The sequence below is a fragment of the Bemisia tabaci genome, chromosome 6, assembly GCF_918797505.1.
Source record: "Bemisia tabaci chromosome 6, PGI_BMITA_v3".
NCBI lineage: Eukaryota > Metazoa > Arthropoda > Insecta > Hemiptera > Aleyrodidae > Bemisia > Bemisia tabaci.
The window spans coordinates 48,235,632-48,258,999 of NC_092798.1; the positions used below are offsets into that span (position 1 = coordinate 48,235,632).

Sequence of the window (23,368 nt, forward strand, 5' to 3'; positions counted from 1 at the left end):
GATAGGCAGCGCTTTTTGATTTCGACTTGCCTACTAGTATACTAGTGCTAATGCGTTTAAATGGCGCACCAGCTCATCGATGTGTAGGCTTTTTTTTTGGGGGGGGGGGGGTCCATTTTTAAAATAAATAAAGCTGTGAAAACTGTATTTTATGCTTTTAACGTAATGCGCAGGTAGTTTCGATCGTTTGTCTATAAGAAAATTTCTTAGCGGTAGAGTAATTCTTATCGAAATTGATCGTTGAACTCAAATGAAGCCTAAAAAAACGCGCCTGATGAGCTCAACGGTGAGCTCATTTTCGAGAAACAAAAATACGCGTTTACGGTTTCCTTGGTGACCTTTGTTTGCTATCAGCTGATGTTTTATTTCCATTTCCCAGCCAAGTCGACGGAGTTTATACGTCCTTTCTTCATTAAATACATTTACTAACACCTGAGCGCTTTTCTAATACGACAGTATTAGAACTTTCCCGCTTGTTTTAATATAGGAGCATCCTGGCCGCTGTAGAGCCAGTACGAGCCCCGCGGGCCGATTACTTAAATTGATAGACAAAGCTGTAGACAAAGGAGACAAAGGGGGTGTGGAGCGATCCTATTGGTGGACGCGGGTGGTTGCAATAGACTAATGGTTCTTGGACAAGGTTCAATGGACAAATTCAATGGTTCTTGTCAATTCGGTGGTGCACCAGGCATTTCGCGTATCGATTTATTATTATTTGTGCGTTGTAATTTTCTCTCTGGTTTCCTATGAAAATTATGAGATGCCTCGTTAGCGGGCCGATTATAGAGATCGACGGACAAAGCGATGGATAAAGGAGGCAAAGATAGAAGGTAGCGATCCTATTGGTTGAAGCGGGTGGTTTTCATAGATCGAGGGGGAAATTGATGCCCTAATAATGGAGTCGTGAGTTAGTCCGTTACTTTCCACCTTTGTACATTGCAACCACCCGCTTCCACCAATAGGATCGCTCTATTTCCCCCCTTGTCTCCTTTGCCTATCACTTTGTCTATCAATTTCAATGATCAGTCCACATTCTAAGACACACACACATACAGTCAATTTTTCAAAAAGTTCATTCTTGAGAGGGAAACGCTTTGATTACTAGCTCACAATCGCATGTAAATATACAGGACCATACATTACTAAAACTCAGTGCCTGTGTATTTCTGATGCACATTTTTCGATGCAATCAGAGGAATTTTCAATTTGCTGCTTTATATTTTTTTCCCCATCATGGTCGATTCTCCTATGACCACATACCTTTCCCATGAACTCATGTCAATATATTAAAATCAACATTAACAGATTACGGGGTTGATAACAATTGTCTAAGTGATCACATGTTTCCGTCTGAGAACTTTATCTGATCGAACTTCTAGCTCACGAGAGACATGTTTTAATGATAAACAAATAGTGTAAATCGAGCAAAAATTCTGTCAATGTTGAGACTAGTTTCGTCCCTTTAGTGCGATCTCCTCTTATTACGTTTATCACGCAGCTATGTAGTATCGTGACGTGTTCTTGTGTATCCACTCTAAGTGCGTCAAGAATTCAGGTGAAATTTGTGTAGCTTATATTAACGGGGAAAATGAGTTATTCAATCACTGGACTTCATCACAAATAGATGATGCAATGCGAAGAGGATAAACGAGAGAAATTCTCTTGTGAGAAGAAATAATCAGTTTGAAATGGACTTCATTTTGCGATTAGGAACTACAATAAATTTCTGACTCATAGATAAAAACACCTATCTGCATAGGAAAACTAACGACACAGATGTTATTTCTTAAATGAGCTTGAAATTGTAATTCCTTATTTCTAAATGTGGCCCAGATGGTCCTCTAGACAGAGTAAGAAACTAAACATCACGATACACATTTTCTTAATTCGAACTTCCCGTTTTTCACAAAAACTAAAGTCCAGTTGAGTCAAATCGAGAACTAAACTAATTTTAGGATGTTGCAATGAAATGATTTTCTTAAACCGATGGTTTTATTTTATTTTATTTAATTTTTTTTTGTGAAAAATTGAAAAGTATAGTTGTATTATGGACAAAACGAGACTTAAACTACAAATTTAACCGTCCAAACTGCAGAAGCGACACACGAAAACCGAAAACGCCTCAATTGAAGGCGTTTTCGAATCTTCTGTATATACGCGAATAGATTTTCCAAATTGTTTTGCATTATATTGTTGATTTGAGTTCCTTTTTTCAATTATTTAAATTTCTTCTGCATTTTAATTTTTATCAATGATGCAAAAATTATCCATTTTCGTAATACAATCCTGGCTTTAGCGCCTTTAAACTACGTCCTTAACAGTCGAAATTGCAGTAGCGGCACAGGAAAACCGAGAAATCAAGCGTTGGCGCTATTTCAATATTAAGCTTCCATCGCCTTGCTAAAGGCGCAGGGATACAACTATTTGAACTCTCCGGAACGTGTGAGGTTTCACGCCAAAATTGAAGGCGTTTTCGAAGCTTCTGTATCAACACGACAAAAGTTTCCAAATTGTTTTGCATTATATTGTTGATTTGAATTCGTTTTATTAACTTGTGCAATTTCTCCTGCATTTTCATTTTTATTAATTCTGAGAAAATTATCTATTTTCGTAATACAATCCTGGCTTTAGCACCCTTAAACTACGGCCTTAATGGTCAAAACTGCAGTAGCGGCACAGGAAAACCGAGAAACCAAGCGGTGACGCTACTTCAATATTCAGCATCCATCGCCTTGCTAAGGCGCAGGGATACAACTATTTGAACTCTCCGGAACGCGTGAGGTATCACGCCTCAATTGAAGGCGTTTTCTAGTTTACGATCTTTACACACCTGCGCAAGAATATAGTCACAGAAGATTACAGGCTTTGATTTTCGGTGGCTGTAGGAGGACAAAACGAGACTTAAACTACAAATTTAACCGTCCAAATTGCAGTAGCGACAAAGGAAAACCGAAAAACCAAGCGGGGACGCTACTTCAATATTGAGTTGCCATCGCCCAAACTGTGGTTGTAATACGGGATGCAACTATTCGGCCTAGGCAGTAACCCTAGGTGGTATCAACCGATATTTAAGGCGTTTTTAGAGTAGGTGCAAATACTCTCTCTCTGATGACGAGTAAGGAAACTCGATTTCGAAAAGTTAACATTTACTGCTCTCGTTGCTATCACGGTAGTAAACACTCTATTCTCTGATGGAGAGTAATACTGCCGTGCTAAGCAAGAACGCCATAAAATCCATCAAGATTTTCTCTCGTTTTTTGGAACTTAACACGTTCTAAAATAAAACCTGTTTTACCCATTCACCTCAAATTTTCAGGTGAAGTTCTTGATAGTATTAGCGAAAGAATTCTGTAAAAACATTGTCCCAAGGTACACAAGTTTTTCTGCTATGATACATTGTTTCCAAAAAAAATCTAAAGTGGCGTTTACGGCGTTTTTGCATTGCACGGCAGAATAGTCTACGGATTGGCGGTCCAAACTGTTGTTGCAATACAGGATGCAACTATTCGTCCTCGGCAGTAATCCTAGGTAGTATCAACCGATATTTAAGGCGTTTTTAGAGTAGGTGCAAATACTCTATTCTCGGATGACGAGTGAGGAAACTCGATTTCGAAAATTTGACACTTACTGCTCTCTTCGCTATGACGGCAGCAAACACTCTATTCTCTGATGGAGAGTAATAGTCAGCGGATTGGCGTTCCAAACTGTGGTTGTAATACGGGATGCAACTATTCGGCCACGGCAGTAACCCTAGGTGGTATCAACCGATATTTAAGGCGTTTTTAGAGAAGGTGCAAATACTCTCTCTCTGATGACGAGTGAGGAAACTCGATTTCGAAAATTTGACATTAACTGCTCTCTTCGCTATGACGGCAGCATACCTCCACGCATGGGATCGAGAGACGAGGCCTCAAATAATGAGGATCCTACAGCGACAATGAAGATGTTGCATGTGTGAGAAATTTGCGATTTGACTGTTGCTTCTTATGTAAAAATTCGCGAGAAACACGATGGTGCCAGTGGTTTTCCCTGAAGTCAACTCCCAAGCTCAAAAAAAGCTCTTAAAGTTGAGGCAAAATGGAGGGATATCCCACGCTATCCTGAGAGTCCACCTCTACATCAAAACAAACTCTCCATGCAAAGATAGGGAGCAAATACATTAGCAGGGTTGCCGTGTTTTCAGTTTTGGAGTCCCCAAACAAAGTGGCAGCCCTGTCAATGTATTTGCTCCCTGTCTTTGCATGGAGAGTTTGTCTTGATTTGGAGGTGGACTCTCAGGATAGCGTGGGATATCCCCTCCATTTTGGGCTCAACTTGAGAGCTTTTTTTGAGCTTGGGAGTTGATTTCAGAGAAAACCAGTGGCACCATCGTGTTTCTCGCAAACTTTGAAGTACGAATCAACAGTCAAATCGCCAATTCCTCACACATGCAACATCTCCATTCCGGTGTTGGATAGCAATCCATCGTTCTCGCGCTGCGAGACCCGGCGACGCGCATCGCGCCTTCCAAAATCGATGGGAGCAACCCGCCGAGCAGCGGAGAACTCTGCTGCGTCGCGGGCGCGGACACGATTCAAGCATTAACCAGATTGAATCCGCGCGCGGAGGGTCAAAGCACTCCGCGAACCACCCGACGATCCCCGGCCAATTTGAATTCTAATTTTCCCGCCTTCCGCGCCCGCCCGCCGCCCATTTAGCATGAAATAAAAATATTTTATGTCTCGCGTGTTTATCAAAATATTTCAGACGTGAATAAACGCGAAAGGGTTTCCTCCCCTCGGAAAAAATCGTCGAGCGTGAAAAAAAAAGGAAAAAAAGTTTATCAAACGATGAACTCGACGAGATGGAATGAAGCTACAAAGAAGCCGCGGAAGACAGCAAGGCGATGTTTCGAATGCTGCGGCGCTAAGGAAGAACGCCGTATGAACATTCGAGAGTTGCCGAATTTTCTTCGATAAAATGTTTATTTTTGAGGATAGTTATGAATATGTTTCCTTGAAATTTTCAGGAACTTCAGGTGAAATTGCCGACAAAATTATCTGATAAATTGGAGGAAAAATATTTACAAATTTTCCCGAAAGTTCTTATTTTACCAAAGGAAATGTGGCAACGCCTGAAGGTTCATACGGCGTTTTTCCTTAGCATGGTAGAATAGGCTCACTTTGACGCGAGGGCGTATCTCGATTTCCACATGAGCCCCGAAAAGCACAGATTTATACTGCCGTGTCTATGGAAAAACGCCGTATGAGCCTTTAGACGTTGCCAAATTTCCATTGAGAAATCACGAATTTTCGGGAATATTCATAAACACTCTTCTTCCGGTTTTTCAGAGAATTTCGTTCGTAATTCGATCTGAATAGTCTCAAAATTTCAAGGAAAAATATTGATAAGTTTCCTTTAAAATAAACAATTTATTGGAGGAAATTTGGCAACTCTCGAATGTTCATAAGGCGTTTTTCCTTCGCACTGGCAGTATAGGCAAAGCAGGGCTCATACGGGAATTGAGATACGCTCTTACGTCAGAGGAGCGACTAAATCAACGACGGGGAAGAGGGTGGGGTCCGAGCCTTTTGTGATGAATAAATTTCGCAGTTCTCGTCCATTTTTTTGCCCGGACTATTTTATCACCGGCGAATCCGGTCTTTATGACGGGTACGTCTCGTCGGGAAATTAGAATATCCTCCCGGTCCGATTTCGGGCTCCAGACAAACAAATAAAACCCAAACGCTGTGGCCCCAGGTCCACTTTCCCTTTATTACCTTTCTACATTATTGAGGAAAGTTTCAAAATATAGGTACTCGTCTGAAAAAAGAGTCTAGAGAGGTATTTTTGGCCAAAAAAAGTCAGGACTTTCCGTCACGCAGTGGATCGAGTCAGTCAGAGAGGTCGGACATGAAATTTTTTACTAAAACTGCAAATTTTATGTTAATTTCGTCACATTTTTAATTTTAAGGGGTGCTTTTGGAAAAAAATTTCACGAGAAAACCAAGGAAACCACTTCAGAACCTCAAAGTTTGTATAACGTAGCTATCTTTGAAGTTACTAAATTTTGTCCGATCTCTAGCTTCTATTGACTCGATCCACTGTGCGGCGGTACCGTAAGTGGACCGCGTTAAGCAGAAAGGAACCAAGCCACATCAGCTATTGCCAAATGAGAGGCTTGGAGGGCAAAGCGCATAAGTGCAGTTTTTGAAAAAAAAATTGAGATATTAATTATTTCAAGTAAAACTAGTCTAAATGCATATTCTGTGAAAAATTCGCTCCCAAAGTTCAATTTTGAGGCATCAAAAAGTCGGTTCGAACTTTCTTTCCGCCATAAAGATCCATGTACTACTTTTGAAACTTCAAACATGTACATTTCGAAATAGCAAAAACTGCACTTATGCGCCTTGTCCTCCAAGCCCCTCAAATTTGATTGGGCAATTTCATTTTTTACATAAAAAAAAAAGGTTGTGCGGATTTTTGTGCCAATGTCAGTTAATTTTCTGCTTAGTGCGAAGCAAATTCCTCAACATTTTCAAAGGAATCCGCACACTCGTCCTCTTATAAAAATAAAATTGCCGACTTAAATTTGTCAATAGCTGATGTGGCTTGGTTCCTTTCTGCCAAACGCGGTCCAAGTAGGTAATCATAAACCTAGAGACTTGACGATTTAAGAAGGTTAGAGTCCAAGCCAATAAGTTTACGCACTTTTAGACAGCGACAGAAGATCCGCCATCTTGCTTCATGTATTTACTGCACATGTAAAAGTGACGTCAGACGATATTCTGTTGCAGTCGAAAAATGCGTTAACTTATTTAGCGAGGTCATTATATCTTGGGCTGAATTTTCCTTTCTCCAGACGAAAAAAAATTCCCAAATTTTACTTTTTTATCGCTAGGCAGTTCTGACTGAAAATTTCACTGATTTTTCCTCTAAGAACGCTAAAAAATTAGCAACATTTCGGACAGAAATAGCGCAGTTATATCCTTGTAAAAATGATTAAATCAAGAAACTGACCTATCCCAGAAAGTGATAAGCACAACTTAGCGTATCGAGCTGTATATTGTGTTGCCCACACCTAAAATGAAGGCGCACATATAACCTTGATGTTAAACTGATAGAACCAATTTAAATTGATTTGTAAAAAATCTCGTAAAGAAAATTGAAATTATGTCTAGATGGCCCTCTCCCTAAATAACATTTCTCCAAACAAAATCTGAATTACAGGCAAATGGTGCCAACAAACAAACTCAAAACGAGGAAAATTATTGTTACGCGTAGCGCGAGGAGTTATGTCAGTTAAAATTGTGCTTAAAATTGACTTAAACCGACTCTCAACCTAAGTTTACAAAAATGAGGGCTTACATCCTCACTTGCTGTGGCGTATGGACCGCGACACGAGGACACGACGGAGCGGGCCGATTATTGAAATTGATAGACAAAGTTATAGACAAAGAAGACGAAAGGGATATGGAGGGATCCTGTTGGTGGAAGCGGGTGGGTGCAATGGACAAAGAAGGTAAGTAATACTAACGAACAGCCACCCACGAGGGACCTTAAAGTTAGTCCATCAATTGCTCCCTTACCTAGTCTGTAGGTACCAACCATTTCAACCGATAACTCCGTGTGTCTTCTTTGTCTATTGCTTCGTTTATCGATTTCAATAATCAGCCCGCAGTCGGGTTGCAGGCAGGTGGTTTCTCTATGTAAAGCGCCTTCAATTCAGGTGCAGGCAACATAGCATACAGTTGAATACGCCAAGCTGTGACATTGTCATCACTGTATGAGGTGGTAGGTGGGAAAAGGGCTTCAGCCCGGCTCACGCCCAGATCCCTGCGAACAGGTTTTTTTTTTTTTGGTGGGGGGGGGGGGAGGCATGGTTTCAAGTGTACCTACGGATGCAAATTTTTCAATGTCTTGCTGTAAAGAGGTAGGTAATGAATTCACTTTCGTTCTGAAAAATCTTCTCATCCTGTACACCGCTTGTATTAATTTTTTAGGATAGAGTTAGAGATACTGAATAATTTGGTTCATGAAATGTTTATAATCTTTGTAGTACGTTGGAAACCGTTTCCTACGAGGCACATTCCATCATTCAATCAGGGTAGCACGAAACGTAAGAGCGAAATGAAAGATTGGAAATTTCAGTGAAATATTTCATGAGGCTGTGAAATATTTCATATTTTTCAGGGGCTAGAGTATGCAACCCGCACTCAAATACACAAAAATAGCGGGAAGTCGCAATGTTTACATCCTGCGAAACATGAAATGGAACCGGTATTTTTCAATATCTTTCATAAATTTCTGAAATTTCATGAAATATTTCACGTGAAATTCCAAGAATTTATTTTTCATGAAATTTGTCTACCCTACCATCGTTCAAATTCACATCCATTCTTATACTGCCACGCTAAAGAAAAACGCCGTATGAGCCCTTAGGCGTTGCCAAATTTCCCCTGGCAAATCACTAATTTTCAGGAATATTTTTGAATATTTGTCTACCAATTTCTCAGATAGTTTTGTTCGTAATTTGATCTAAGACTTCTGAAAATTTCAAGGAAAAATATTCATAATTTTGCTCAAAAATAAACATTTTATCGAAGGAAATTTGGCAACTCTCGAATGTTCATAGGGCGTTCTTCCTTAGCACGGCAGCATAAACATGAACGGTAACGATATAACCTCAATAGCCAATATTGTCAGCCCCTGCGCTTGTGTGTACCTGACGAAGACCCGGGAGTTCGGTTGGTTTAGTTTTTGATTTTATTAATTAAAGTGATGTCATTTCAGAATTAATTTACAGTTCTTCGATCAACAAATTAAGTGGAATCATCTTTACGAACGATGGCGTTATTGATCTCGAAAAGTGTCGATTTTGTTCAAGGCATTTACTTCCCTGATGAACCTGTCACTGGGCACATCAAATTTAATTTGCGAGAGAAAACCAACGTATCTAGTAAGATTTTTTCATTTTATTCATTACCTAATAACTTCCGATGTATAACGAATATTGTGTCTGACATTATGATCGGGCTTTGTGAATAAGTGAAAATGCCCTCTGAATTTGACATCATGGTTGATGTCTGAATCTAAAAGCGGATGTGCTCCCTTCTTTATGTTATTTTTGCAAAATTTGAAATTTCAATTTGTATTGTCTGGTCCTTCGCTCATTTGATGAAATCAATTTCATATTAAATTGTGTTGATACTAATGTATTGTACAGCCTTATCAGGTGCAAAACCATGATGTGTCGGAGCTTACATTTGGACGGTATATTGCAATCCCACTATAATTAACTACTTTTTCTGACTCATCCATTGAGAGACGGATCTATTTGGGGGAACTAGTGGTACATACGTTGATTTGAAAATAATCCAGAAATACTAGTTTCGTTTTGCAAAATATGTCCCCTGATGTCAGGTTTTATCAAAGCATCAATAATTGGCACTTTATCATATCAACTCACGTTGGTTTGTTTACTTATCTTCTACTCCGAAGACACTAGCGAAGTCTGTGAGCGATGCGTCTAAACTTAAATTTTAAAACTTATGAAATTCACCAACAGAGAGCGCTACGTTCACCTGTAGTCGTCGGCACCGTGAGCGACAGAAATGCAACAGGCTGCAACAGAAATTGCTTACTACCAAAATGAAGGAGTTTTGAAAGTCGAACTCACTTCTTAAAACTGATCTTTTTATCTTTTATTTCAGATATTACAGTAAATATTGTTGGAGAGCGAGCCATTTTCAAATCTTGCTCTACTGATAGATCAAGCAATTCCAAGGAGGAAAGAGAAGCTAATCAAGATGGCAAGGCAGTCAAAGCTCTGAAGTTAATAGACCTGAAAGAATGTATCTTTTCTGGTTCGCAAGGTACAACACAAAAATTAGTTTTTTTTTTTTAATATATTATTTATTGATCTAATGTTAGTAGTTCCTTCAAGCTGTCTAGATGATTAATGTTATCTCATTGAAGATCTCAACTTAGCCAGATTATTCATACCTTATGAAATTCACTTTCCTAAAACCGTGAGAGCTTACATACTGTTCAGCCTTAACAGCTTAATTAGGTGCTTTTACCGTCTAGCTCCAAATTTTTTCCCGTCAAAAATTCCAAGCGGAAAAAAACTGTATCTGTAACTTTCTTATGTTTAGTTTTAACTGTGGAAGTTTTGAATTTTATCTTTAACACTGAGTCTCCCAAAGGAAGAAACCCTTAAATTTATCGACGGTGAAACTCCCTGTCACAGATATTAGTTTGCGGCGATGCAGACTTTCTTTTTTAAATTGAAAACATCTCAACATCAATGCTTAAATAAAAGCTTCCTTGAATTTTTTTCTCAGTGCAAAGAAAGTTCTGAAAAAACTTCAAGGAACACTGTTGATTCGTTCTCCTCAATAAAAATAAAATAGGAAGTGAAGATTTTAAAACACTGCAAACCAGAAGCGTAGTTTGAGAGCATTACCATCTTTATTTTTCTTGGCTCAGTTTTGATGTGGCTAGGTTCCTCCCATTAAACTTTTTCCAAACGATATAGTGAGGTTCAAATGTAGGTTAAATCTCCGATCTCTTCCATTAATTTACAAGACTAACACAATTTGATTTTTTCAGCCTCCTCCACTGAAATAAACATTTAGACACATTTATTCTTCAGCCAAAGGCTTTCTTACCTTTTCAATCGCCGGGATGAGAATTGCCAGGTGGTACTTTTTATATATCCTAAATACGTTTTTTAAAATAGAGACACCTTTTGATAGCAATACTCTCTCATTTTTATTTCAGGTCAATTCATGGATGCTGGATCTCATTCAGTACCATTCTCTGTTAGACTTCCAGGCAGTATTCCTTCCTCCGTTGAATCGCCTCAGTGGGCAGTTCATTACAAGCTTGTAGCCACAGTAATGGGAGCCTCTGATCTTCTGGAGACATTCGAACGATCTTTCTGCGTGAACAGAATTTGTGATCTGAACATTCATCCAAAGGCCAAAGTGAGTTTGCTGTGCTCTCACTATCCACCATCAATTCTTCTCTTAATCTAAGGGAACACTGATTTTAAAAAGTTTTCTTTCTTTAAATTTGGTGTTTCAAAAATTTCCAGATCCTATTTTATTTTTTGAAGAGACATAAGACAACTTGATAGTTAGAAAGAAGACAGAATAGGTACCTACTCTGCATGTAGAGAATGAAAATCAAGGAAGTTTTTAAGAAATTCTGTCAACTAGTTTTCCAAAGAAAAATATGTAATGGGACGAAGTTTGTTGCAAACAGAGATGGTTTTGGCCATCAATTTGTTTTGCAATAATGATCCTCCGTATTCCTGTCAAAAAAATCAAAATGGGACTGGAAATCCTCGATACCGCCAACTGAGAAGGTGATTTTGTAGTTTCACCATTGATATAGAACCACTACCTAATCGGTTGCAGTGAAATGAATGTACTTACAGTTTGCTGTATCATGAAATACCTAAATTAATCTATCAGTTTACATATCTCAGATTTAACATAAAAATCAAACTTTTAATGGACATAGGTATCTTAGGAGGATTGGGCATATTAAAGAAAAAAACCGCAGATCTCTTTTTTCAAATCTTGATTAGCTTTACATTTGCTCTTCGGAAAATTGTATGTTTTATTTTGTTAATTTTGTATGTTTCAGATGCCCATCGCAGCCTCAGTTACAGCATCAAAATGCCCCTGCATCAGCTGGGATATGGTGACTGCGTCTCTGCAACTGGACCGACAAGGTTTTATTCCAGGCGAACAAATCTGTGTAAATGCCTGCATAGAGAATCACTCTCATAGACCAATCTATTACACTAAAGTATCTCTTGTGCAGGTGAGAAAATTATGTAGATCAATTTCAGGTTCCTTCTACAAAGATTCTGACAAATAGTACTCGGATTTCTTAAAAGGAAACATGCGAGACAAAATTTGAAAAAAAAGCACCTAATTACTATTTTCTGTGAACTGTGTAATGCGGCTACTTTTCCGTTTCTGTGCAAAGTTCTTGGTTAAGTAGGGGCTTTCCATTAATTACTTCTCGCTGAAATATCGATTTTTGGTTACTCTATCCCATGTAATGCAGGATAGAACAATCACAAAAAATTTCACCATGCTTTACAAGTTACCCCTCTTATACTTGCATAAAAATCAAGATGCCATGCGGTGTCAGACCCCTTCTCTCCCTTCCCTGGTCCCTTCTGCTAGTGTATGACTTAATTTTTGAACAGCCGTAATATAACTAACAATAAAAGCAACCTAGCCTTTCTTAGAACATTGCTAAAGTTCTTCAAGGAATAAATGTTGTAAGAAAAGTGAAGTGAAAATGTACTGAATAAGGTTTCTCTTCTTAAAAATTCTAAGCAAATGTACATTTCTTTAATGAATAACAAAGATTGAAAATTATATGAGGTAAATCACGATGAGAGAGTGGTACAAAACATTTGTGAAAGGGAAAAAAAGCAAACTGTTGCGATGAGGCAAAGAAGGTATATCTGTAAGTCTGTTCCATAATATTTTGTTTTCATCTTTGAAAATTCTAGATGTGTGCTCTTCTTTTCCTTTAGAAAATGTGCCATGTAGATGTGTTTGCAGACAGCCGAAAGTTGAAATGCAAACGACTCGTTACTGATTACCAGCGAGGCTCAATCCCGGTGGGCACTACCCAGGTTTGGATGAACGAAATGATTACAGTGCCTCCTGTGCCCTCAAGCTCTATTCACGACTGCTACGGTTGGTCCATTCAATACTGGATCCAAGTAAGTAATTACTTCAAAACTTTTTCTTACGTAACCGTGGTTTACATTTCACAAGGTGTCTACCACCAGTATAAACTGGTAAAACCAGAAAATAGCAGGAGGTTCGACGTCATCAGGAAAAATTAGGAAAATCGGTCACGTGTCAGGAAATTGTAGAGTCAAGCGTTTTTCAAATATGTGCAGTTTAGCACATGCACAAGTGAAACATTTAATTCCATTCATTGAATTTGTTGGTTTGTGAAATCAAACAAATGTCACTTTATCCAGGCAAAAAAATCGAAAATTTCATTTCAAATATCAGGAAAATATCGGAAAAATCAAAATTAAATATTTGTAGACACTCTGAAGTCGGAACAAAGCAGGTATGTGCATGATGTTGGAAAGCATAACTCTGATTAAAAATAGAATCTCATAAAAGTCAGCAGTTTATTTCAACAATTTGACCACAGTTTCATATGCTAGGTATCTCATACGAATTTGTCTGTCTCACCTATCATAAAATTGTTTTAATAATAGAGAACCTCTATTCTGCAGTATAAATAGAAGAATTACAGGAAGAGAAAAAAAATGGGCATTTGCAATAAAAAGGTTGAGTTAAAAAAATACCAAAAGATGGCACTAGTTGGCAAAATCATTGCCATTTATTAACTGTTTAAAAAAAAAGAGTTGAGGCTGAGAACTAGTCAGCCACTCCGTTGCTTTTGCCAGTTTTTCAAAAGGCAATACCTCTATTGATCTTTACTGCAGGGATTGGGCATTCAGACTGACTGTGCTTCAATGATATTTAGGTATCAACTATTGAGCCATAAAGTTCTATCAAGAGTATAAAAGATCTTGTCCGACTCGACTCGATTCAAGATGGACCGTAGACAGCGTAGGCACCTTCTAAGACCAGACTACAGATACCCCTCACTGCGATTTTTGCCAGCTGCAGAAAAAATTTACGTTTCTAGTGTGCATCATATAAACGGCTATATAAAAACGGAGAATCAATGTAGGTTATCCGTGGAAACCCACCAATCCCAGATAATATTTTAGGAACGAACCTGCATCATCTGTATCAGTGTCATTTTTTTCTTTTTCACCCATTCAGTAAACCGATATTTATTTATTACTATCTTTAGTACATGAACTTTGTTGAGAGAGCATTTCTTAAAAAAAAATATCTTATTACCCCTGATGATATGCTCAATTGTTCTAGATGGATGTCGTGAATGTTGCGCCAAAAATTGTGGCTACCATGCGAATTCCAGTATTCATTGGTAATATTCCTTTGAAGTCTTTGTACCCTCATCTTAAGATGCCTAGTCCAGGCAGTCTCAATATGGACTTTTTTCAAGCCAATTGGGGTAAGTTAAAAATGTTTGTCGATTTTATTGTCAATGGTGTATTGAATCCTCATTTGGGACTGATAGACAGGGATATCTTTGCAAATAAAATGGAATTCCTCATGGGGTCTTACAATGGCACCCATTTGAGGCAATAGGACTCTGTTCATTCCTTTTCAATTTTAGGGTGTTGCAGCTACTCTGAGAATCCGTACGTTCGGTGGTTTAATAAAGATCAACAATGTCTTGCGGTGTCATACATGCCAATAATTGTACTTTTGACTCGCTGTAATCGTGACATGATTTTCTGGATTGTGCCTGTGAACATTAAAGATGGAATAAGTTAGAACAATCTAAGATTTTATTTCAAAGGTGAAAAACATTAGCTTTTCTCTCTTAGGTACCGCACATTCTCATGGATCGGCTAAGCACATGGCAATGTAAAAAATCTTCCAAGATCTGATAAGTTTTCTTTTCCTTCTTTTCCCCCTCTAGTCCCAATTTTTTTTTTTTTTTTCTTTTTTTTTAAATGGAGGCTATCTTGGAAACGGATGATAACTCTTCACTAGAAGTCATCGCAAATGAATTGTTATTGCCCTCATCAGAGCTTCCAAAACAGCTGTCCCAATGAAGTAATAAACAATTAAAACTAGCCTTTTGTGTTCAGACAGAGAATTTTCATTCAGTAAATATTGCACAATTTTAATTCAAGACTTTGGAGCAAACTATGGAAATGATCAGCATAAAATTTAAATTAACAATACATATGTACATTTTGGTTGGTAAAATATTGCTTAAAATTTGTGTTTGTTTTTCCAGAATTCTTTTCTGAAGAAGAGTGTACATTCAGTGACAAGACTGGGGATGAGATTGCAAGTGTAACAACACCGAAGTATCTTGTGCTGCACCCGGTGAGTAATGGAGATTGTAAGGAAATACAAAGTCTCCCTGCGAATGATGGTTCCCCAAAAGCCTAAAATAATTATTAATTTTCTTTCCACCGATGGTGAAAAAGTATTCGAACAGTGTATTTGAAAGACTGATTGCTCACTTATGTTTCTAATTATTTCTTTTGATTAGTTTTGTTTTTGTTCTCTGATTTCATAAATAAGCCATCACACATAACCTCTAGGATCATAATTTGAAGAAATTCATCCAGCTGTTTCGATTTTTGGTCTAGAAAAGAACCAAAAAGCTTCTTCATCGAAATTTTTACCAAATTTTCCTTTTGTTTGGATGTAACAATTTAGAACATTTTCAAACGAATATGTTCTCCAGCTTGTGATTTTAAAAATTAAGTTCAGCAAGAACCCCTAACTGATGAATTTCACCAGTTCGATCCTTGAGACTATAAAATGCAATTATGCATACTATTTGCAATTAATTATGCATTAGTCAAATGTTTATACCTTTGTCCTCAGGCAAAAGAGCCTTTCCTACTTCACCTAAGTCTTGTCTCTGTTCAGTTGAACAAAGCACAGAACGGGAGGGCTTTGTTTTTTTCTTTCTTTCTACCTCTTATTTTGTACTTTAATGTTTAGCTTTTTTTATGTTGTTTTGAATTTTCTCAAATTACATTGATATGGTGACTACAGAAACTCATAGTTCAAATGTGACTCGTCTAGTGATTCTTGTTACCTTATTTTAGCTTTAGGACTCTGTAAATATTCTGAGAATTTTTCAATTGTTGCTGTTATAATCCGTATTTTTCAGAAATATTATAATTAGATTATCAACACCTGCAACGTCTTTAGTAAACTATTTTCAGTGAACCCAGAGTAAAAAGTTTCATGAATTTCAACTATTCTGATATGTGATGACTACTTTTATTCAGGTTATTCTAAAATAATCGGATGCATAAGAAGCAAATCCATATCTAGAAAATATGTGATCAATTTCGAAAGTTTATTATCTCAAAAGTAATGGAAATAAGGCTCTAAGGCTAAACAAATTTTATGGATTGATGTCAAGAAGCCATCAAAAACAAAAAACAGTTTTTTTTTTTTTTTTTTTTTTTTTTTTTTACTGTTGGGTTAATCAATCAATGCCATAATTTAATCAATTAATCATACACTTTTGAGACTTATGTAGATCCATCTCCTTTTATACTTTAATACTGAACCCGAATAAAACAAATACATAATTAATCAAATATATTGCAAAAGTGTCCATACACAGAGCTTTTTACCTGAGACTCACTTTAGTTTCTCATCACTAGATTGTTTTCATGTGTATCTCTTGATAATACCGTTCTTGTCCTCTGCAAAATTCAGAGGAGACCCTCAGAAATAATCTTAAGTATAGAACTGCCTTAAATTAATTATCAATTGTTTAACCGTTCATTTTTTTCTTTACTGTATGCATTATTCATTTATATTCATGTTATTATACTCCTTGTTACAGTTTCTTATAGTAATTTTACTTTAATATTTTGATTTAAAAAATGTACTTGGAATTCAAAATTTATTCTTTATTATAAAGTAAAATATTTATTGTTTCAAAAATTCTTTGCCCATAGCCTGAAAAATGGGTGATATAAATTTCCTTGTAGTTGTAGTACTTCTGACAATTTTAAAACGTCCAAAATAAATCTTTATTTTCTTAAATTTATGGTGATTACAATTATGTTTCAATACCTCCCTCTCATTGCATCACAAAATTATTACCAACCTAATGTTTTCTGCGGAAATTCATTTTAGATAGTGTTGAGGTCCAATTACTTTGACATAACTGCAAAAAGTTTTGCACCCTACTAAGTTTTCATTTTTAATTTGGTGTATCGTTCTTTTCTTTGCTACCTGCATACCAGACTTCAGAAAATATTTGCAGAAAATGTATTCATATCGGTTTTTTTTTCTTTCTTTCTTTCTTTTTTTTAAGGAAAGAATATCATTAAAAGATAACTTTGATAATATTTTATAAAGAATTATATTTTTCCGAATGCCACCTGATAACTTGAAAAATTTTAGGAGCAGCTTAGGACAGTTTTTTTTGTAATATTTTGTTTTTGACAATTTGCTAACAACAAAATTTGAAATTTTTACGAAAGGAAAAACCTTCTGAAATTTAATATTTCCTCATTTTTTTTTCTAAATGAGTGTTACTAACGTTACACTTTGTCGTACAAGAAAAGAAAGCTTTCTCTATTTTATAAGGAGCAACTGAGTACAATAATCGTTTACTTAGGGAAATATTTGCAATGGCTGAGAGAAAGCAGCATTTGACCTGATAATGATACTGTATAACTGTATTGAATATTGTACTGATTATAAATATAGCTCAGGAAACAAATTCGGCTATATTTGTGTGAATGTATTGTAAAACGTAGGATAATTAACTATTTCTCACCATAAACAAGGGAGTAATATCACCAGAAAGATATGTTTTTCCATCTTCTTTTTTGCATGTTTGAAATGTGAGAAAATTTATTTCTTGTTTAAAAATTTAGCAAAAGTTTCCATGACAAGTAATGGCAAAACAAGAGACGCTTCTGCATAGATCTGTGAACAGGTTCAAAGCATAAAAATTTTAATTACTTGCATTACAAGTTCAAAAACTTAAAATTACAAGAAAACCACTACTGTCCTTCCTGTAAAAAAGAATTACATTCTAATTTGATTTTTCCTCCCTACTTGGGTGCAACTGCTCTTCACAAGTTTTTTAGCAGCTATCACTCAAAATTACCAAAAGAAAATGGATTACAGTGGTTTTAGCATAGTGATATTAGATCATTTGTACATGATACATCAACTTCAAGGATACGGTAAAATGAATAAATCATTGAAAAACTTGCCTTGACAGGTGCTGCAGTCTTCTTGATTTTGCCCCAAGATATTGCCTCGTCTGGTCTCGCTCCACTATCACTTCCATCAAATTCTGAAGCCGTATTCACAAAAACAGCGAAATCTGCACCATTCCTCTGAAAATTTGAATATTTTTATAAATTCTCCTCTGTTAAAAATTAATCAAAAATCATGGCTCTTTTGAAAGTCATTGACGTCCAGTTTTCTTTTTCCTTTGCCAAAAATATGTTTTAAAAAAATTGAGCTGATAAGCTGATCTCGTGAATGACTATCCACAAAGTAGCCATTATGCCTTCCTCTCCATCAGATACTGATAATAAAGAATCTTTGATGACATTTGACAAATTTAATGCACTGCTTCATCGAATTTGCCTCATAAAATTATTTTAAGTGAGATATCAAGTTGGCTCAAATCACCGTTTTACGTAGAAAGGACTCTCGGACTATCTTCCATTTAGGCTGTTTCAAAATAGTATTCAGATAAAAATTTCATAACATCGGGCATTTCCCTCTTCTAAAGAGTACGTGTCTTGATTACCGACAAAATGGTTGCGATGGTTGCAAGGTACTGATTCTTTTTTGTATCATGCTATTCTGAGAACTTCAAATGTGTTTTCCTCAAGACCAAGTTTTGTTATGAGGAGTCTTATTGCAATGCCTCAATTGGCACCATTGTACAATGAAGCAGGTGATGTTCTAAAATTTAGATCAATGAATGTAATGCATGTTTAGTCAAGAACATATTGCACAAGTCGGAGCTGATTTTCTGTAAATTGTTCATAATCTGTCATGATGATATTCAGTCTTAAGTTGGTGCATCAGAAAATTTTGAAGACAAAAATCCAGTGAAATTCCTGAATTTTATGTGCATTTTTTAGGCTAAGGATACCTAAATAAAAAATACTCACCATGAGATTAGCATTACAAATATGATGTTTAATTACTCCACCTCCAATGATTATCATTCCAGAATTTACAGCCTTCATTGCCATTCTATTGATCCGTCGTAGATCTGCAACAACATACAGAGAATATTATTCAGCACTAAATAATTGAAATATTTCAGGGCGAACTTTTCAGACCTGAGCACATAAAATGTCATTATGAATCCCTTTCAATGTTCAAAAAAAGCTTAAGGCATAATTTTCCCGGCCAAATCGAATTAATGTGTTTACTATGAATATGATGAAAAATCCATTTCAAGATATTTTTGATCTAGCAGTTCTTTTAAAACCTTGAAGCTCGCGCTTATAATGTTTTTCCTTCTCATTATAGGGAGCGCATAAACCCCATCAGGAGTAAAAAATCTCTGGCATACACAAGAAAGGTTCAAACGCCACACTTCAAACAGCCTAAAATGTATTAAACGTAGAAACAATAATAACGATAATTATTATTGTCTCTTGTAGATCAAAGATAAAGGAAGAGAATGAAAGTAAATTTGTTACCGGACAAGATATCCAAAATTAGTCCAGGTTTACGAAAAGAGTGGAAAAACATCATATCTCCCAGGCTTCCGTCAGTTAAAGCCGGACATAACACAGGTATTTTATTTTTAGATGCCCAGTAGTAAATAGACTCTTCATTATTTATCTTCGAGCCAAGCCATGCTATCATTTTTGAAGGGGTCCATAGTACATCCTGAAAAAATACACATGATTGAACACATAGTGAAGTAGTATGGGTACGAGTGGATCCTTCAAAATCAAATGTAAAACCGCAGAAGGAGCATTTTCAATCAAACTAAAATATAGTTCTATTCTGACCTCTATTATATTATGTACTAGCTATCCTCCTAACTTTCGTTCGAAAGAAACATGGCTTTAAAATTCAACGATGCCTTTAATTAGTTTGACTGAGTTAATACTGTACAGCGACATAGAATACAAAGCAAGGAAACATTTTTGTACATTAAGTGGCAAAAAAAAAAAAAAAAAATTGCATCCACTGCTATACGGCATGCAATAAAAAAAAATTAGTAACAACAGTTAGTGAAATCAAGTGCTGAGACTTAACTGACTGTAGAAATGGATGTTAGCAGTCACTTAAGCACTTCATTCAATTTTGGTGCTTGCCTATGACAGAGACTGACTGGTTCAAGGTAAAGTAGTTCATGGTTACATCACATTCCGGAGTAGGCTAGATTTCAGCAGACGGTTTCTCAGTTATGTTTGCTAAAAAACACCTTCATTCTTAATGTGTTAACTAATAACAATATTTTCAACTTAGTTCTTAGGTTTGAAACTTTTTTTGGCACTAACATTCCTTAACGACTGCTTGAAAGATAAACATTTTAACTTTTTAAAAAAACCATTTCATGTTCAAAGTTTGAAAAATGCCGATTGCACTCAAAATGCATTGCAACATATCTGAAGATTCACCATGATTTACAACGGGTAAGTAGAACAGATAACTGAACCGTAAAAAAATTATCTTTTACCTTTGTCTTCTGTTCTTCCAGCATTTCATCTAACAATGGAACAATCCAGTCTTCAAATGCACAGTAATTACTATTAGGGACCATGAGATTTCCTATTCGGTTAATTCCTTCATCTCTTAGTTTACGGCCATCCAAATCGAATGATCCAATATACGTAGGTGCTAAACATTTAATGAAATCTTCCTCAACTCCACCAGCTGTCGTTACAATACAGTCAACCATATGGTTTTTCACCAAATAACGTATTGTGTCCCGCAGTCCTGAGGAAACTATGTTGGAGGTATAACCCAAAAATATGGTACAGTTTGAGCGGACACGGATAAACTCATCTTCTTCATCATCTGTCTCTTTGTCTGGCGGCAGGGGTTTACTTCGACACTCCAGCTGGAAAAATAAAGAAGTTATCTCAACACATTCATTTTACTTTCATTGGGTGAATGGTATCTCATTAATAGTGTGCTAGGGGGCAGAATTTTGTCTAGTAGCTAAAAATCTTCAGGTGAGGAGGTTGGCAGTCTGTATCTGAACTGAGTTAGCAGTGTTTAAAATATTTTCAGTTGATTCCTCTATTACCTTTTTAAGAGATTTAAGGGCATGTTCATTGTAGTAATAAGTTTCATTAATTCTTGGCAGCCCACTAACACGCAAAACCAACAAATTACTAGTTCCTACAAATGCATCAGGACCGGAAAAATGAAGAAATCAAAGTTCTGATTTTTTCAGTATTTCTAAAATGGGTGCCTACTTTTCTGAGAGACTTTAATGACACACATTAAATCAATTCAATTTCTCGTGATTAGGTACTACTTACTGAAAATCTCCCTGATACAAAGAATCAGTTGTGATGGAGATAACATAAAGATCTTTGTCCATTTAAGAAACTGGATTGATTAATTTTAAAAAAAAAAAAAGAGTAAACTAAATCAGCTAACTACATAATCAGGTCAGTGAACTAAATGAAAGAACAAAGAAATCATAAACTTAAATTCACATTAATTACCAAAATTACTGGTGCGTTTTCAAGCCTCCGATAGCTTCATGTTCAGAGTTTTCCGAACTAAAGAAGCTTCTAATCCTAGAGAAACTCAAAGGAAAAAGACACAGAATGTCAGTGCACTTATCAATACATACATAATGAGAATATTAGTTTAAAAGTTACACTTCATTCCATTTCTTTCACTGAACTCTAAATACCTACTTACAAACCATTTTATTGATCTCCTCAACTGCTAGGCCAAAATTTGTTGCTTGAAATCCACAATGTTTGTAGGTTGCTAGAAGACCCTCATAATCCAGTCCTTTGTCCCAAGAATAACCTGTTGGGCACAGAATTTATAGAAATAAGAAATAATTAAAAAGAAACATATCGACGGTGTAAATCAGCAATCACAACTCGTTTGCAGTGTCTGAAAATCTCCGCCTCTATGTAATTTGTTTAAGGAGAAAAAATTGCCATCATTCCTTGAAGTTTGTGAAGAATTTTCTTCGTGCAGAGAAGAAAAATCATGGCAGTTTTAAAGAATTGTCGTTGCGTAGTTTTCCGTTTAAAAAATAAAGTATAACAGGAAGTATGACAGGAAGTCTATGATGTCGCAAAGTAATGTGATTGCCAACTTACACTATCGATATTCTTTAAATACTGGCATGGCTTCACTTAGGTACTTACATTGACAATTAAGAGATTGACACTGAAATGATCAGCTTAGTATGTGCAAATAATCACTAAAAAATTATTTATGATCTTGTTACAGTCAATCCAACAATAAAAAAATTAGAGACTGCTGTGTAAAACTGCCACTGGGTAAGTCTGCTGTAGTTAACGAGTGACCAGTTGATATTATTCGCTTTTTTCCACTTTCTGTGCGTGGTGGCCATGCTACAGTAATCAGGGGTAGAGAAAATGCCCGATCACGCGTCCAGGCGCATGAAAATGTGGAAAAGCCACCAAAATGTGAAAAAAGGGAAGCTTTTAAAGGGTCATCGGTCGAAAGTCGACGAAAAACAGAAGAAAGGTCATCTTTTTTTAAATTGGTGGGAAATATTGTGGAAAACCAATTAAACCAAATGTGGAGAGCCTGCGGACGGGCGCGTGAAAAAGTGGAAGCTTGGAAGATTCTGCATCTGTGGAGTAAATTGGCAATTATGCAAAACCATCAGAAACAATCAGCTACCAACACCCTTGAGGACAACTGTAGACAAACACAAAACAGATATCAACGATGAGACTTCTAGACCACAAATCTCGTTTGGAGTGTTTAAAAATCTCCGCTCCCATTTTATGTTTTTGAAGGAGAACAAATCAATAACGCTCCTTGCGGTAGTTTTCAAGAATTGATGTTGAATAGCTTTAGGTTTAAAAAAAAAAGTATGGACAGGAAGTCTACGACGTCGCAAACCAAGATACATGGCTGGTAGTTTCGCTGTCCTCATGCTGAGATCTTTGTTGAGATTTGATACTTGCAAGAGAGTCTTACCTCGAAGAATCAAGGATCTAACTGTTGGCGCCCATTCAATAAAAAAGGTGCAGATAGCACTGTCAGAGGCCATTCTGCTCTTTGGAGCAGAAACGTAAGATTATTAATAAGTAGATGATAAAGCGAAGATTAGCACCAACGAAAGAGCTAGATTCTTTACCTGTCACAATTGGTGTATCATTCGGCATGCTAGAACTGGAGACGAACACAGCACTTTTGGCAGCATTGACATCACTTCCCTTCACATCAGAGGATGAGACATCTTTAGAGGTAGACATGATGATTGAAAGATGACTAGGTAAGTTACTGTTAACACCAAAATATGAGGGCTGGGTGTTCAAAAGACCTCAGACAAGAGGGAGGATAAAACTAATGGTGAGCATGGAAAAACTAGGAAAAATCACACTAGAGTTTCTTTCACTTTTACTACTTACAATTTTATTGATACAAATGAAATGAACACGTAAGTAAATACTGAAAATAATTACTACTGGAAGAAGAGAATGAAGTACATGATGTGAACGACTTCCAAAACGCACATGCTCGAAATGCTCAATTCCTCTTTGAGGTTAGGTAGCATTGTT

At 36.5% G+C, this 23,368-nt stretch overlaps 2 protein-coding genes across 5 annotated transcripts; one reads left to right on the top strand and one right to left on the bottom strand.

Annotated features, from left to right (window-relative positions):
- The first annotated feature begins 1,384 nt into the window (after window positions 1–1,384).
- LOC109031356 (arrestin domain-containing protein 17) lies at window positions 1,385–16,102 on the top strand. 3 transcript variants are annotated; one of them, XM_019042814.2, is made up of 8 exons: window positions 1,385–1,555; window positions 8,773–8,938; window positions 9,693–9,854; window positions 10,765–10,970; window positions 11,638–11,817; window positions 12,548–12,739; window positions 13,941–14,088; window positions 14,887–16,102. In XM_019042814.2, the coding sequence occupies exons 2-8, from the start codon at window positions 8,827–8,829 to the stop codon at window positions 15,042–15,044; spliced, it is 1,158 nt and encodes a 385-aa protein (XP_018898359.2). In that variant the 5' UTR covers window positions 1,385–1,555; window positions 8,773–8,826; the 3' UTR covers window positions 15,045–16,102. The 3 variants fall into 3 exon arrangements, with proteins under 3 accessions (XP_018898359.2, XP_018898362.2, XP_018898357.2); XM_019042817.2 differs by having other exon boundaries at window positions 8,786–8,938; XM_019042812.2 differs by lacking the exon at window positions 1,385–1,555 and having other exon boundaries at window positions 8,670–8,938.
- Dhps (Deoxyhypusine synthase) lies at window positions 14,225–23,315 on the bottom strand. 2 transcript variants are annotated; one of them, XM_072301776.1, is made up of 9 exons: window positions 22,945–23,236; window positions 22,372–22,499; window positions 21,517–21,626; window positions 20,311–20,694; window positions 19,319–19,511; window positions 18,779–18,882; window positions 17,861–17,986; window positions 17,416–17,567; window positions 14,225–14,385 (listed from the first exon to the last, which is right to left on the bottom strand). In XM_072301776.1, exons 3-8 carry the CDS (start codon window positions 21,517–21,519, stop codon window positions 17,493–17,495), a joined length of 885 nt encoding a protein of 294 aa, XP_072157877.1. In that variant the 5' UTR covers window positions 21,520–21,626; window positions 22,372–22,499; window positions 22,945–23,236; the 3' UTR covers window positions 14,225–14,385; window positions 17,416–17,492. The 2 variants fall into 2 exon arrangements, with proteins under 2 accessions (XP_072157877.1, XP_018898363.2); XM_019042818.2 differs by lacking the exon at window positions 22,372–22,499 and having other exon boundaries at window positions 22,945–23,315.
- Window positions 23,316–23,368: the final 53 nt, after the last annotated feature.

Coding starts and splice junctions, on each gene's coding strand:
- LOC109031356 (XM_019042814.2), top strand. CDS start 8,827: ATGGCGTTATTGATCTCGAAAAGTGTCGATTTTGTTCAAGGCATTTAC. Junction 8,939..9,692: donor AGAGAAAACCAACGTATCTA/GTAAGATTTTTT, acceptor CTTTTATTTCAG/ATATTACAGTAAATATTGTT. Junction 9,855..10,764: donor TATCTTTTCTGGTTCGCAAG/GTACAACACAAA, acceptor TTTTTATTTCAG/GTCAATTCATGGATGCTGGA.
- Dhps (XM_019042818.2), bottom strand. CDS start 23,062: ATGTCTACCTCTAAAGATGTCTCATCCTCTGATGTGAAGGGAAGTGAT. Junction 21,627..22,944: donor TGATACACCAATTGTGACAG/GTAAAGAATCTA, acceptor TGTGCCCAACAG/GTTATTCTTGGGACAAAGGA. Junction 19,512..20,310: donor TGGAAGAACAGAAGACAAAG/GTAAAAGATAAT, acceptor GTATTTTTTCAG/GATGTACTATGGACCCCTTC.